This window comes from Spea bombifrons, chromosome 2, assembly GCF_027358695.1.
Source record: "Spea bombifrons isolate aSpeBom1 chromosome 2, aSpeBom1.2.pri, whole genome shotgun sequence".
Classification (NCBI taxonomy): Eukaryota; Metazoa; Chordata; class Amphibia; order Anura; family Pelobatidae; genus Spea; species Spea bombifrons.
The window spans coordinates 97850530-97865916 of record NC_071088.1 but is presented as its reverse complement, the minus strand read 5'-3'; the positions used below and the strand labels follow the sequence as shown (position 1 = coordinate 97865916).

The 15387-nt window shown below is 37.5% G+C and overlaps 1 protein-coding gene across 1 annotated transcript in view; it reads left to right on the top strand.

Annotated features, from left to right (window-relative positions):
- PCCA (propionyl-CoA carboxylase subunit alpha) overlaps window positions 1-15387 on the top strand; it is a 167036-nt gene that overhangs the window by 18614 nt on the left and 133035 nt on the right. The window contains exons 5-6 of the mRNA XM_053455323.1: window positions 4113-4226; window positions 5045-5098. Coding sequence (XP_053311298.1) covers window positions 4113-4226; window positions 5045-5098 — 168 coding nt within the window. The remainder of the gene's footprint in view (window positions 1-4112; window positions 4227-5044; window positions 5099-15387) is intronic.

Here is a 15387-nt window from a genome sequence, read left to right as displayed (position 1 = left end):
CCACTTCCGCGTTTATTACATATATTGTAATATCTCTTGAGAGTAAAATGTCAGATTTATTTCAATATTAACTGTCCCCAGATATTTCATTTTTTAATGGTGCCTTTAACAATACATTTGTCCTCACATTCCCTGTCTCCTGGGTTTAGAACAAAATAATAATTACCAGCATGCGCTGATTGTTTTTTCTTTTCATATTCTTGAAAACCTTTTTATGCAACGACATACAAAGAAGAGAAGGTGGGTTCTGTTTGTGCTTTTTGTGTGCCCTTGGCTGGTTCGGTTGAAATACTTGCTAGAGCAGATCGAGAGGATATTGAGTTAAATGTGACTCTTTATTCGGTTCTAGATGTGATTGAACCACCAGCTTTACAATGATGAAATGGAATTTAAAATATGAGCCTAGCGCAGCCTTCTGCGTACTTTATCATAATGCTCATTTTAACTGCAGGCGCCCATGCACATGTGGGTTGAGATATTTATACCATATTTTAATTACTGTGTGCACAAGTAATGATGTTTGTATTCAATGATTCATTTAAATATTATAAATGTGATATTTGTCCACGGTTTGTGCCTGTTTACCTTGGATGTTAAATAATCACCTGAATAGTAAATGAATGGTTCATGCCATGTTAAAATTTTTCTAGGAGCACATTTTTTATTTTTTTTGAAAGGGAATAGTCAGGAATTCGACCATAATGATACAGCTCTAGGGTGATATTCTAATTAATTGGAGAGGCTATGCTAAAGTAGCAGGAGGCTGAAGGGAATTACTTCGCATTAGGGATGGCTCCATCTGGGAGTTGTGGTCTAATCAGGCAGCTTGTGTGTTAGCTGTGGGGATGATGGGAATTATGACGATTATGACATGTTAGCACACGTCTGCATTAGCTCTGGACAGGGAATGAGTACATTACCTGACTCCCATGCTGCTTCATTACCAATCACATCAATGTCGGTGTACTCGGGATAATAACCTTCTATTTAAAGCAGCCAGTAGAATGTAAGTTACAATCAGCGCAAGTGTAACGCAAGACACCCTCTGCAAATCTGCAGTATCGGCAAGAACTGACTTTTAACCAACGTTTTATTACCATGTTTCGCCACTTATATAACCAAGGAGGTCCATGCATAAATAGCATAAAATAAACTTGCCTGAATTAGCAGATTTGTAACCCAAGCTGGGCCACCCCTTGGCTACTTTAAGCCATGGTCATCCCTGCAGACTGTGCACTTTATAGATTTCCGTGTCAAAAAAAGGATTTGGTTTAATACACTCTCTCTTCCAAAAGGAGATATTACTGTAAATATACATAAATATACATTAGTAAAATCTGTGGCTAATGAAAAACTACTGTTTTTTTTAATGCTTGTATTTTTTTTTGTTACCTGCTTTAAGCCTCGGCTATATAAATCCAAGTAACTCTACTTACAAATGAAAATATGTGTATTTAAGGCTTACCTTGTGCCTACTATAAAGATGGTATTTTAATGGTTCTCATGAGGTGCATGATTATTCCTCCCTATTACATTATCTCGCATCTACTGTTAAGTTTAAGCGGGTAAATGAAACTAGCCAGAGTAGGGATTTATTGTGCATGCTTATACATTTTATAGACTGCTTCAAACACCTTGCAGTAAAATGGTTAATCTGTGACTGCTGTTGATGTAATGCTGTGTAAGGGCAATCATTGATTTATATATATATATATATATATATATATATTACATTACGCACACACACAATCCTCCATGTTTAATGTGTGTAGAACACGTACATAAAAAATAGCAAGGAGGCTAACTAGGTTGCCATTTAGTATTTAAATCATCCACATTTAACATTTATATGATAGTAATATAGTGGTGGAAACCTCGGGTCTGCTATCTATTAAGCCAATATTGTAATTTTAGTCTTAAAAATGTTTGTACAGGCAGTTCTAGCCACACTTTGCCTTTGTTTAAACAGCTATTCTCCCAATTTGTGTAAGGGTCAGACGTAATGCGAAGGTTGGTGCTTTTGGTGAGGGGCTTCGTCCTGCTGCCCCGTGGCCTTCAATTATTACAAACAACGAGCTCTTTCTGCACAGTGGGAGCTCAATGTTGGTACTTAGGAGTGCAAGGGGGTAATAGTTGCAGATGATTTGGGGTCATCCACTTCATTTAGTGGAAGGCCCCAATGATTCCTCGACCAGCGTTATTCCCAATGGACACCAGTGGTGTGTATAGTCAAAAAGCATTGTTTTATTACAAATGTGTAACCTATAGAGTGACATGCAAATGCAGAGTACATTTTTATTTTTATCTGTGATCTCCGCTGGCAGTGTAGGGAAGTAAAAGGTCTCGCATCTCACGTGCAGCAGTATATAAGTGCCTAAGTACCCAACATTTAAGGTATTTATTCAACAACTTTGGCCCGTATGAAACCATAATATGACACAAATGACGTTATGTATTCACCTGCTTTTAAATATGGATTTAGGTTTAACATTATAGAGTCACCTAATGGGATTCTTCCTCCCCTACTGCATGACCCTGTGATAGGAGTATAAAACCCTTTAACCCCTTAGGCATATTTTATGCTTGCTTGTTTTGCCTAATTTCCATAGGGTAACATTGTTTCACAATTTTACCTCCATCTTTTTTCTGTGTTGAGCCAATAAAAAGTATTAACTTTAATTTCATTAAAGGCTCTAAGCTCCTCGAAAGTGAATGGCATTTTTTTTTATTTTGCCCAGCCATTGTAATTTTGGTAGAATTTCTTCCGCAGAATAGGTGCCACTGCTGGAAAAAAAAAATTTGGGTCAGGGGCAGGTCCTATGAAAAATTCTTGAGCAATACAGTGCTGTATACAGTAATGTAGGTTATCAATGACTTAAACCTGGTTTTATCTCTTTATCTGCAGACCTGGCCACTGCCATTGTTTTCAGTCACGTGCTGTTTTATGTGGCTTTATCTGCTCAAACACCACACTGGGCAGATTCTGTATGGCAATGCTAATGAAGTCCGTTCCTCCATAGAGTTTTATTAGACAGTGTCCAGCTGAGTAATTAACAATGAGCCATTTTTGCAAAGGGATTTTTCTTTCTCTCTTTCTTTCTTTTTTTTTGCTCCGGGAAGCGCTCTATACATGGAATCTGCTGAATATGTCCAAATGTCAATAGGGTTGCTTAAAATATTTATTTTTGGGGTTTTTATTTAATTTAATTTTTTTTTATTTTTTTAAGAGGCAAAATGTAATTTTTGTCTCTTACCATTGTGATCACCCTACCTGCTGACCACCTAAGCAGGGTCTCTTTAGGGATATTTATAGTGTGTGTATGTGTATATATAAATAATTTGAGCTTATGACTTCCGCATTAACACGGAAAGGGGACATGACTAGCACACACTTACATATACTTAATTAGATGTAATGTGTGTATTGAAACATAGAATTGCACAAATAAGGGGCAGCAAAGCCAGCACAATTAACTTTGCTGTTTTTGTAAACACAGAAGTAAAATAAAATGATGGCCCTTTTAAAGCCTGGAAGCAATACTTTAGCTGGCATTATTTCGCTTACGCTGTTGATTACTTGAGATACCCTATGGTAATGGTTATTGACTTAATCTGATCACAAGCTGACATTCAAAGATGCAAAAACACTCTTCTAGCAAACATAACCTCTTCGCTTTTAAACAAAATTGTAAATCAGTAGAAAAAAGGCAGGAGACAAGTTAAAATAGTTTTCGTTTTTCTTCTTTGCCTTTACAACGTTGTGAAATGCTACTGTTATTCAAAAAGACATGATTTGTTATGTTTTATATGTTTTTGGTATGTGAGTTCTGCATTTTTAAATGTAATAAAGTACTAACAAATTTTCTTTACTTTACAATATTTTAGACTATTTGCTATATGTATATGTTCTTCTGTAATAGCATTCCTGCATTAATTAGAATGCTAATACTGGGAATATTTAAATTTCTGCTGGCATACCATGCTCTGCAAGTGCAATCCTGTGCTTCAATTCTGGAAATAAGAAAATTTGCCAATTTCCTGCCCATATTAAAGGCTGATGGTAATTACTTTTGCTGTGAGCATCTGTTAATGCAGAATTTTTGTCTCTTCAGGTTCATGTGAAAATGGCGGATGAAGCTGTCTGTGTTGGCCCGGCTCCCACAAGCAAAAGCTACCTCAACATGGATGCCATCATGGAAGCCATTAGGAAAACCGGGGCCCAAGCTGTGAGTCTGAATGGCTCTATCTGCTGCAGCTGTTTCAGATATAGAAAGGAAGAAACGCCAGAATTTGTATTTTTTTTTTTTTAAAGAAGGAACTGAATATTCTGTTCTTGTTTGGCTCATGTCACATGAGTTAAATGTGGCCGAAATCTCTACTGGAAATCAAAGGCTTTTGAAGCATCTGGCATGGCTGGTGGCAGTTCCTGCAGGTGGCTGCTGGATTCAGTAATCACACCAGGGAGCAGCTTCAGTTCTTCCCAAATATGCTGGGGAAAAAATCCCAATTAGTGTTAACCATTTCAGCATAGTTTATTTATCTTTTTATTTTTTTGCCCCAGTGTAATCGATATTTACTTGTAAGAACAGTGTTCCTTTAAACACTGGAGAATTGTAAAGGAACAAGGATCAATTTAGAAGATAAAAAATCCCTTCAGTTTATATTCAGTGATTTTTGGTTTCTTTCTTTCTGATATATATATGTATGATATATACCTATATAGATATTGCAGATATGCTGGATTTTTTTAGTATGTCATGCATATCTCCGTCCCCAGTTTTCTTACTTTGTGTTTTTGTGTTTGTGTGTGTGTATGTATGTATGTATATATGTATATATGTGTGTATATGTATGTGTGTATATATATATATATATATATATATATATATATATATATAATTAGTACACACAGAGAGATTTGTAGGTATTAATTGAACATGCTAGCTACGGACTCTCTAAATCCCTTTCAGAAGGTATGGGGTTAAGACTTTGAATCAGGACTAAGTGCTTAGTATGATAACTCCCTCTGTTTTTATTTTTCAAGGTCCACCCAGGGTATGGGTTTCTTTCTGAAAACAAAGAATTTGCCCGGCGTCTGGTAAGTCTCGTTCTTTTGTGGTTGGTAATGAATCTTTAGGAAAAGGAGCAGCATGGCAGGGTGTTCTAGATGTATTCATCGGTGAAAGATGTCTGATTATGTTCATGGTTAAAAGCGCTGTTGTTAGGTCCCATTTGGAGCTTAACCTGCCCTCATTACTGTATATTGTTCTAATAATAAAACCAAAAAATTAACTGCCGCTACACATTAAAAACACCAAATTCTGAGAGAGTTGTAAATTTTTTGGTGTATTTTTAATTTAAAAGGCTTTATTTCTCCATTTAAACTATGGTAGATTTTTTTTTAAAAAACTATATATTTTATTTGTGCACCAGTCTAGGTAAATTATTTCAATTATCCACGCAATGTATTATTAAGGTTTTATTATTTAACATTTTAATAATTTTATAAAATTTACTGCATGTAAACGTGTTGATGCTGCGTCTTTTAGCCTGTGTTGAATTGAGTGAATAAACATACAAGACAAAATAATGAAATGTTAATCTTTGTGTATATATTCTACACGTTTTGGTTGCTTTGATCTTATTGCATTTTCCTTTTTTTGTGTATTTTGTCTCGTAGCAGGGTTATAACAGGTTACAAAGTGAAATTCAGCTTATTCTTACCTGCAGCATCCATTGTCTTCAGACAATTGTTTCTTATGAGGCAGGATGATGTCCTAGTGCGTGTGTGTTTTTATTATTGTTGAAATAAAATATCTTCAGTGGTTTAAAAGCTGTGCATGGCATATGGGAAATTATTGAAAGTAAAGCTTGGCTATTAGGGTTAACAGGCTATTAAAGTTGGGTAAAGGAAGACATTGGGGGGTAAAGTGACTGGTCCTTGGGTCACACATGGTCACAGAGAGGGGGAAAAGAGCTTTCTGTCATGATGAGCTCTCAATACGTTAATATATGATTCACAAGCAGTGAAATATCGTTTTACACTATTTGAGTATGCACCAAAGCTTGACAATTTTATTTGAAGACACGCACCTGTATATACTGCGGCCAAATAGGAACACATTTAACTAGCCAAGGTACTACAGTTGCGCCTTAACTAATTTGCTGCCGTTAAATCAGGAAAAGCTCGACATGGTTTTGAGTTTTTTTCCTATATTTATTTGTTTCCTATATATAAGCTATATATTAGGGCTGCAACTAACGATTATTTTAATAATCGATTAGTTGGCCGATTATTTTTTCGATTAATCGATTAATCGGATAAAAAAATACATTATTTTAAATTGAAGAAAAATTGCAATAAAAAACGTACAATTTACACTTTCATCTCTTTATTGCAATGGCCTCTCTCTCTCTATTCACCTTCTTATTTTACTGACATAATAATAAAAGCTACAAGAACCCAAACACAGTGCTTCTCAAACTAGGTTTTAATACAAAGTTATTAGTAAATATTAATTCATATGTTAACTATTTTTCATATTTAATAAAAACTGAGAAAAAAGCCTTGTTTAAATTTTTTTATTTACCAAACTGCCCCCAGTTATGCACATCTGACCCCCAGCTTGCCACTCTGCCCCATATATGCCTTATACCTCTTATATGCCAGATTCCACTGTGCCCCCTGATATGCCACTGTGCCCCTGATATGCCTTATACTCCTTATATGCCAGTGATATGCAACTGAGCCCCCTGATATACCTTTTACCCCCAGATTTGTTTTATGCCCCCCTGATATGCCTAATATCGATGTCTTATACCCCCTATATGCCACTGAGCCCCCTGATATACCTTTTACCCCCAGATATGTTTATGCCCCCTGATATGCCTAATATCCATATGCCTTATACCCCCTATATGCCCTAAAAATTCATAATACCCCCCATACACCACTATAACTCACCCATACACCACTCTGGCTCCTCCCCCTCCCATACACCACTCTGGCTCCTCCCCTCCCATACACCACTCTGGCTCCTCCCCCTCCCATACGCCACTCTGGCTCCTCCCCCGCCCATACACCACTCTGGCTCCTCCCCTCCCATACATCACTTTGCCTCCTCCCCCTCCCATATACCACTCTGCCTCCTACCCCCCATACATCACTCTGGCTCCTCCCATACTCCACTCTGCCTCCTCCCATACATCACGTTGGCTCCTCCCCCTCCCATACATCACTTTGCCTCCTCCCCCCTCCCATACTCCACTCTGCCTCCTGTGAACCTCCGTTTCTGACAAGACACCAGGGAGCCGGGTAGAGAGGCAGAGTGGCGTATGAGAGGGGGAGGAGCCAGAGTGGTGTATTGGAGGGTGGCTCCCATACACCCCTCTGACTCCTCCCCCCTCCCATACACCGCTCTGCCTCTCTACCCGGCTCCGTTACTGAAGGCACTTTCATTGCAGCTTCATAGAAGCCACAGTGTAAGTGAAGGGCAGTAACGGAGTCTGTCTGTGCGATGCAGACCCTCACCGGCCATCAGAGAGGATGATTCTCTGTCAGCCGGTGGGGGTCTGCATCGCACAGACAGACTCTGTTACTCACCTTCACTTACACTGAGGCTTCTATGAAGCTGCAGGGAAAGTGCTTGTCAGTAAGGGTGCCGGGTAGAGAGGCAGAGTGGCGTATGAGAGGGGGAGGAGCCAGAGTGGTGTATTGGAGGGTGGCTCCCATTCACCCCTCTGACTCCTCCCCCCTCCCATACACCGCTCTGCCTCTCTACCCGGCACCGTTACTGAAGGCACTTTCCCTGCAGCTTCATAGAAGCCACAGTGTAAGTGAAGGGCAGTAACGGAGTCTGTCTGTGCGATGCAGATCCTCGCCTGCTATCAGAGAGGATGATTCTCTGTCAGCCGGTGGGGGTCTGCATCGCACAGACAGACTCCGTTACTCACCTTCACTTACACTGAGGCTTCTATGAAGCTGCAGGGAAAGTGCCTTCAGTAACGGTGCCGGGTAGAGAGGCAGAGTGACGTATGGGAGGGGGGGAGGAGGCAGATGGGAGGGGGAGAGAGACGGAAGAGAGAGACGGAAGTGAGAGACCGGCCGACAGTGAGGAGAATCCAGGTCCCCTGCAGCGTCGCGGGGGATCTGGATTCCGGTGTTATAATCCGATCTCTGTTTGAGGTCGGATTATATAAAGAGAGGAGTTTTTCAGAGCATTTGCTCTGAAAAAAACCTCTTTTTATAATCGATAAAAATCGATCCGATTAATCGATGATGAAATTCGTTGACAACGATTTTCATAATCGATTATTATCGATTTTATCGATTAGTTGTTTCAGCCCTACTATATATATGTGATTGTTTACCCCTTTTAGGCTGTGCAGAAGACATAATGCATTGTTCTAAGAGGCTCTTGAGTTTTCTCTTGTGTTGCTTTAATAGACCAGTCAATACACTAAGCTGTCTTCTCTTCTTGTTTTAGTTTGTTGTTGATAAATCTTAACCCCTACCTCGATACTTTGGTGTCCTTTCCCTAAAAGGAGAGTTGACTAGAGAGTTTGTAGAAGACTTGTGGTTTCAACGCCTTCGTTTCATTATGTATCATGAAGAACCAACTACATTGAGCTTTTGCTAAAGGGAGAGCTTGGCTGGTCCTGTATAGTTAGGTCGCCAAGATTTCCTCAAAGTCTCCTTGCCAATGGAATTATGCATTATACAGGCCCTTCTTCCTGGAGAAAGTTGTTGTCCTTACATAGCAAATAGAAAAGTCTGGGAGTTTAAACCACAACTCTTCTGCCAACTCTCCCTCCACCATGAGGATCTCTTCCGATTTAAGTAAATAACAGTCTGTTGGTCTGTCACACAGGGGCAAGATAAGTGGTATCTTCTGGGTCATATAAAATTGAGGTAGGACCTATGAGGAAGAGTTTGAAGTGAGGTAATAAAATGGAGTGAGATAAAAAAAAAAAAAGGAAAGTTACAGAAGGCAGTCAAAAGCCTTCTACTGCAAAGGAGAAAAAAGTACATGCACAAACACGATGTAATACTGCCCTTTTTGAGAAGTAAATTTTTCATGTATGAAAAGTGCCCGAAAAGTTTGTGTAGCGCTCTAAAAAAATTCACACGTCTTCAAGACTATAAAATGCGAGAAGCCCACATCTCAACTGTTTTACATAGCTGCATAACACAATGCAATATACCCATCAGCAGTTGGTCAATAAAAATGGTCACATGTTCCTTTTCAACGTCTACTCTCTTTCTACATACCATACACACAGCTATTTCATGGGGCATTACAGACTGTCTTGATTTTGAGATGTACAGTTATACAGCGCTACAGAATTTGATAGCGCTATATAAAACAATAAATAATTTTATTTTGTGAGCAAGCGCATGACCCGTCTCGGCACCAGGATGTAGTAATACCTTCCTTCTGCCACTACGTTTTTATGCCAGAAGGTGAGACTTCAATAAATAAGCATTCTATGACGACTGAAAACTTCAATGACTGGCTTATGGTACTTGCCACATGAACATCACAGTATATAACACATACTCTAGAATACAAAAAATAATGTCAAGCTTTGTATCAGCAAAACACAAAAGTTCTTTTGTTATGGACATCCAAACTATTTAATTTTTATTGAATTCATGTTCAGGACGTGAAATAGCTCAAATTTGTTTATAGTTTTGTTATGTAGCAACAACACGCGCGTGACCCAGAGCTGTATTTAAGCAGATCATCCAAGCCTCTGTATTTCCTAGGTTACCCCATGTATTTTCTGCTCTTGCCGTCCTCACCGACTTCAACAAAATGGGAGTATTTAGTATTATAGCATTTAGGATTGGGAAAATCAGCAACATTTCTGATTTGTTCCTGATAAGTAGATATTAGTTCACATGGACATTTTTTTTCACCTGGTCATTTTTGTATTTGGAATATTAGCCACTGAATTATTATTTAATCATTAAAATGCTTCCTTGCTCTTGTGTCTTGACTGTTACACCACTATATATGAATTGCTAAATTTCCCAAAGTAGCACTGAGATTGTGTGTGTACTTGTCATTTTTATTACATTTTTTTTTTCCTTGCAATATAATCTAGAATAATTTTTGGTACTCGTATGTTCCTTTTAAATATGTTTTTCTTGAGGAAGTAAATATGATTTAAATAATTCTAAAAGTTTACTTAACTGGCAAGGGTGGTGTTGCGTTTTCGAATGCAGCTGTACACGGACTACGCTTGGCAATTCATCGCGTATTTATTAAAAATCAATTCAGTTCTATTAATAAAGGACTGATGCTATTGTCAGTAAAGTGACTCGAGTAAATGCTAAACTATTACAGAGAGAACAATCGGTGCAATTTGTGGTTCTGTGCTGTGGTTGTTTAATCATGTCCTGAGTCAGATCAGTGCAGGTGCAACATGTCTGAATCGAGAGAAGACATGGTAAAGTCAATGTCCTACAATACGAGCGCAGTAATGAACCGAAAGCAGTGCTTTGTCTTCAATTAACACATGGTGGGCTCAGTTTGCATGTAATCCCACTTGGATGAGCAAAGGACTGCCTTCTCGTTCATTATGGCCTTAATGAGTCAAGGAAAAGTACTGGATTTGAGGGCTAGGAGAGATCTTAATTTGTGAAATTGTTTCTCACTTTTTCTTTTCCTTCCTGAGGGCTTTGCTTTAAGTGCCAAGTAAAGTATACACCATTATTTGTAGTTTGTTGTGTGAAAAGATACATAGGGACATCAAATCACTCCAAAACATGGGGTATTTTAAGTTCGCTTAGTTAAAGGGCCAAATTTATAAGTTGTATTTGCATTAAAATACTGAAGAATTAATTTACATGTTATTAATATTTACTGGATAGTTTTATTAAATTCTTGCTAGTTCATTCAATCCCTGGTAAAAAAAAAAAAAAAAATAATAATCCAAACAATACATCCGTATGTTTCATATGCGTAAAGGGAATTTGTGTCTCCCCAACTTTTTCTTGTGCATGTTGGAGAAATTTTTTTTGAGCCCAATAATTTTAACGGGCATTAAACATTTTTTTTCTGCACCGCGAGCTTCAATTATCTCGATATGCTGGTAAAGGAACAATGATCCATCCGTTGGCAGCTATGGTAAACCAAACAGGTACTCTGATGTGGTTCTAGATTTGTAAACATTGAAAAAGATGACCACAGGGGAAGCATAGTTCATGAATTATGAGGCACACATAATTATTAGGAACACAAGAATGTAACCCATGTAAAACCTTCAAAGTAGAAACTGCTGCCAATACCTGTGACTGATAAATGTTTCCTAAATCCATTCATTCTGATAAATTGTATTTATTTTCACATAGAGCAACCAATGGACCTATTCAGACTCAACAAACAGAAAATGTTCTTTATTTAAATAATGCTTTGGTATACTTTTTACAACATAGCGTGTTATCACATCGTATGCATAGCATTGTTCTTATTATATCTGTTCTCAGTTTTTGAAAACCCCAAATTGGCGGTGACTTCACTCACCCTTCATAGATGGTAATTCAAGTTGGAAGCATTATTTTTGTAAAAGTAAAAATTACAATATTAATGCTAATACATATGTTTCCTCTTATGAAATATGTGTTTGGAACAAATGAAAAGAAGCAGAATGCTTCTGGTCTTATAAGACATTCTATTGCCAAAAATATAGTAAATCATTAATGTTCTTATGAAGCCAATAAGGTTTTTTGTTTTCTTTTGCATTTTCATGAAAAATATACATTATTTGTATAAGTGTTTGCTGAAGCCAAGTTTACCATAGGAAAGTAAAACCTATACAGAATTGGTCAAAATAATATGGAAGCCAAACGTCAAATCCCCGGGCACTATTTGTCCATAAATATCAATGTAAAAGAATGACAAAAAGTTAGGTTCCTGTTTATAAAATTTTGGGAGCCTCGGCTACCTGGCTTTTGTCCAGCTCTGATATTATGTACAAGCTGTAATTCTTTCACGATTAACCATAGGTGATGTCTAGCTGCATTATCAATGTGTCTGATCAATATCCTTTTTATATATTTTTTAAAAAAGTTTTATTCTTTTATCATGTTTATGTGTAAAAGTTCTTTTTTATTTATTTTTTTTTACATCAGTTTTATATGTATGTTAAAAGGAAATTTGTCTAGGTTTGTTTGTACAGCTTTGTTTACAGTTAATTTGCTAGACACATTTTTATTGGAATTAGGGTACTACACCTCAGGGAGGTAAATAAGCACACATGCTATATACATTCCAGTGTGCTTATGTTTCAAGAGTGCTTTAGATCGCTACTATGTGGTTAATACCTGCACTAGTACGTCCATCTTTCAAAAAATATTCTGAATACAATCTGCGGCGTCGTCCTTTTTTTTTTTATTTTTTTTTTATGGGCAGCCATGAGAAAATAGTTTGGGTTTCTGTGACGGGGATGATTGCGACTCCTCTAGTGGTATAATTTAAATATGACTGATAAGTTGTATTGGTATAACATGCTTGCCATAGTGCTGACGGCATTTCAATAAGTCACTGTCTTTTGTTTTGTGATGAATGGGATTCTTTTTCTGCTAATACTTTGGAGGTGTGTGCCCCATTTAATCAGGAATTTATGCGCTAAACATAGAATTTGACGGCAGATAAGAACCAATCGGCTCGTATAGCCTGCCGGTTTTTCCTGATGTGAAGACTGACCTTAATCAGGTTCTTGATCTATATTCAGTATAGCTTTATGCCAATTCATGCATGTTTAACTTCGTCTGTGCTAACCTCTACCACTTCTGCTGGGAGGCTTTGCACTTATCTACCACCCTCTCATTAAAGTAAAATTACATTCACGCCTGACACTTCCCTTCCTTCGGAATAAACGTCCCTCTTGCACTGATAAATCTCTATGTATTTAAATGTTTCTGTTACATCTCCTCTCTCTTCTTTCCTCTAAGCCATACATATTGGGGTCCCTTAGTCTATCCTGATAATACGTTTCTCTTGTCTATGTTAAAATGAATGAGATCGGCACATTAGCTATAAAATACGCCACACAATTTGCTGCAGATGAGTGTTTCATGGTGGCGCTGAATTAAATTGTAATTTTGGATCTATGGATTTTAATAAACAAAATACTATATCACTGCTGCTCCTTTGCTCAAATGAGGGTTATTTTGATACATACGTAGCAATCCATATTGCATAACATTACAGTGAGATAGTGAAAATAGTTTAGATTTTTTTATTCAAATGTATTCCAACAGTTTTAATTCTAGAAATGTTTTTTATAATGTGTTACAGACAGCTGTGTTTTTATAGATGCTTGCTATTTGTTTGTGATAAAATAATACTTTGTTGACTGCTGTGGGTGGACGCAACACATAAATACGTGCTGCGGATATTGGAACACAGGGTAAGGAAGTTCCTGTTCATGCAGTCTTCCTTCCCTGCGAGAGGCAGCCTTTGCTTACCCCAGATTTAGGGACAAAAGGCTGCTTTTCTGTCTTTAAAATGGATTTTGCCTGCAAGATACTACAGGAAACTTTTTTGTTTTTAAAAAAATTCCATATTTTAATCGTGCTCTAAAATCACTTCATGGTCTAAATTGTAAGCTTTTGAGCAGGACCCCCTTCTGCTAATGTATCGGTTTGTCTTAGTCTGTCAGTCCCTTTGAATGTATGTGCCGTAAAATACACAATATGAAACCTTTTTATCTTCCAGTGGCACAGACAGTCTGGCCACAAGCTGTTTTTATTTTTGTTATTTCAAAGTCAAACGGGGTCTCTTGTAATCTGGGGAGGTTACGTGTGGCTGCTCAGCCCAGTTTTATAATGGCGTACGAGGCCAGTCTTAAAGCACATCTCTCTGAGAAGACACGTTCTTCTTGTAGGTTAGAGAAAGCAGAGCTGGCTGGGAGAGACAAATGCCTCCGCTAATGACTTGAGTTGCTCATGAATCAAATCACTGCAGAGTTGGGTGGATTGAAGGTCATCGTAGAACGCAACAAAGAAAAAAAAATTCCCTCCCCCCCCTTATAATTAATAAATACTTGATTTTTGTTTTTGTTTAGGGTGCATGAAATGCTGACACCATTCAGCAACTTCAATGGCACAATGTAACTCTTAAAACATCAAAGGCAGCCCAAGTACTAAACTTTTTATATGAATGCTTTCCTAAATGTGAAAGGAGGCAGAAGTAATTTGGTGATTGCCAGGGCTTAGTTATGGACTGGACATTATCTAAGGCTATTGTTACAGAGATCCCCATAGCACCATATTGATGCACAGTGTGTGATATGCTAATCGGTTTAATGGGGAATATTTTTTTTTTTCCTTCTGCTCGTTCCATTTCTAAACCTACTTAGCATGACATTTTCTTGGACAATTTTCCCTATTGTTCCTCTCCAATTTTGTCTGTTTGTATTTATGAAAAAGCTTCTTTTTTTTTCCTTTGTATATTGCTGTTCTTGAAAAGTGAGATCTTGAAATTGCTTTATGAAACAAACCTCTGCATTGAGTACATACTCCAGTATGTAAAAATTATAAAAGATTTTATACACTTTAATAAACCTTCCAGCTATTGTGTAATTTTAGTGCGGAAATGACTGACGCTTCGACCAGCGGCTTGCGTGATTTAATGACACTGCCGCAAAACGCACGCTGCTTGTGAAAGCTGCCCTCTTCAAAACTTACCTTATTAAAATCACTTGACCTCCTCTGTCAGGGGTCCTCACACTGATGTTGGTTTTATTCTATGTGATCTGTCCTGTTTAGGATTGCGTGGAAAATGTTTTTTATACCTTCTTATAAATGTAAACAGATTTAATAAAGATTAAGGTTTATTGAGGTTGAAGAGCTGTTTTTGGACCTCTCTGAGAAATCTGTTGTGTCTTGACCATGAACATTGTGACATTTTCACTCTTACACATAGGATTCTTATTTGTTTCAGTATTTGTTTTTGTGAGTTTGAAACCCTCCTAAATCATGTCATATTTACTTTTCGAGAGGTTTTTAAATTATATTTTTGCATATATACATTGCCATTGAGCTGTGCTTATATTCATTTATAATCTGCTCAGCTAATACCAGTGTAGTAAACTGGTCCAACCAATGGTAATAAGAGCTATCCCTGCAACAGTTTCTAGATTATATCCATTTATTAAAACTAAATATAGCTTGTTTTTTGTGTCATTGTAGTTGTTTGGGAGATGTTTGTTTTTAGATTAGGGGATCCAGGAAAACCTGAGATTTTTGCCCAAAGTAGCCCATTAATCTGTTTTATTATCCTAATGGCATCTCCGTTTTCCATTTTACAAATACTTGGAGATCCAATCAACTGTAGAAATAATAATCTGAAATTTGTTGAAATTTAATGCTTTAGA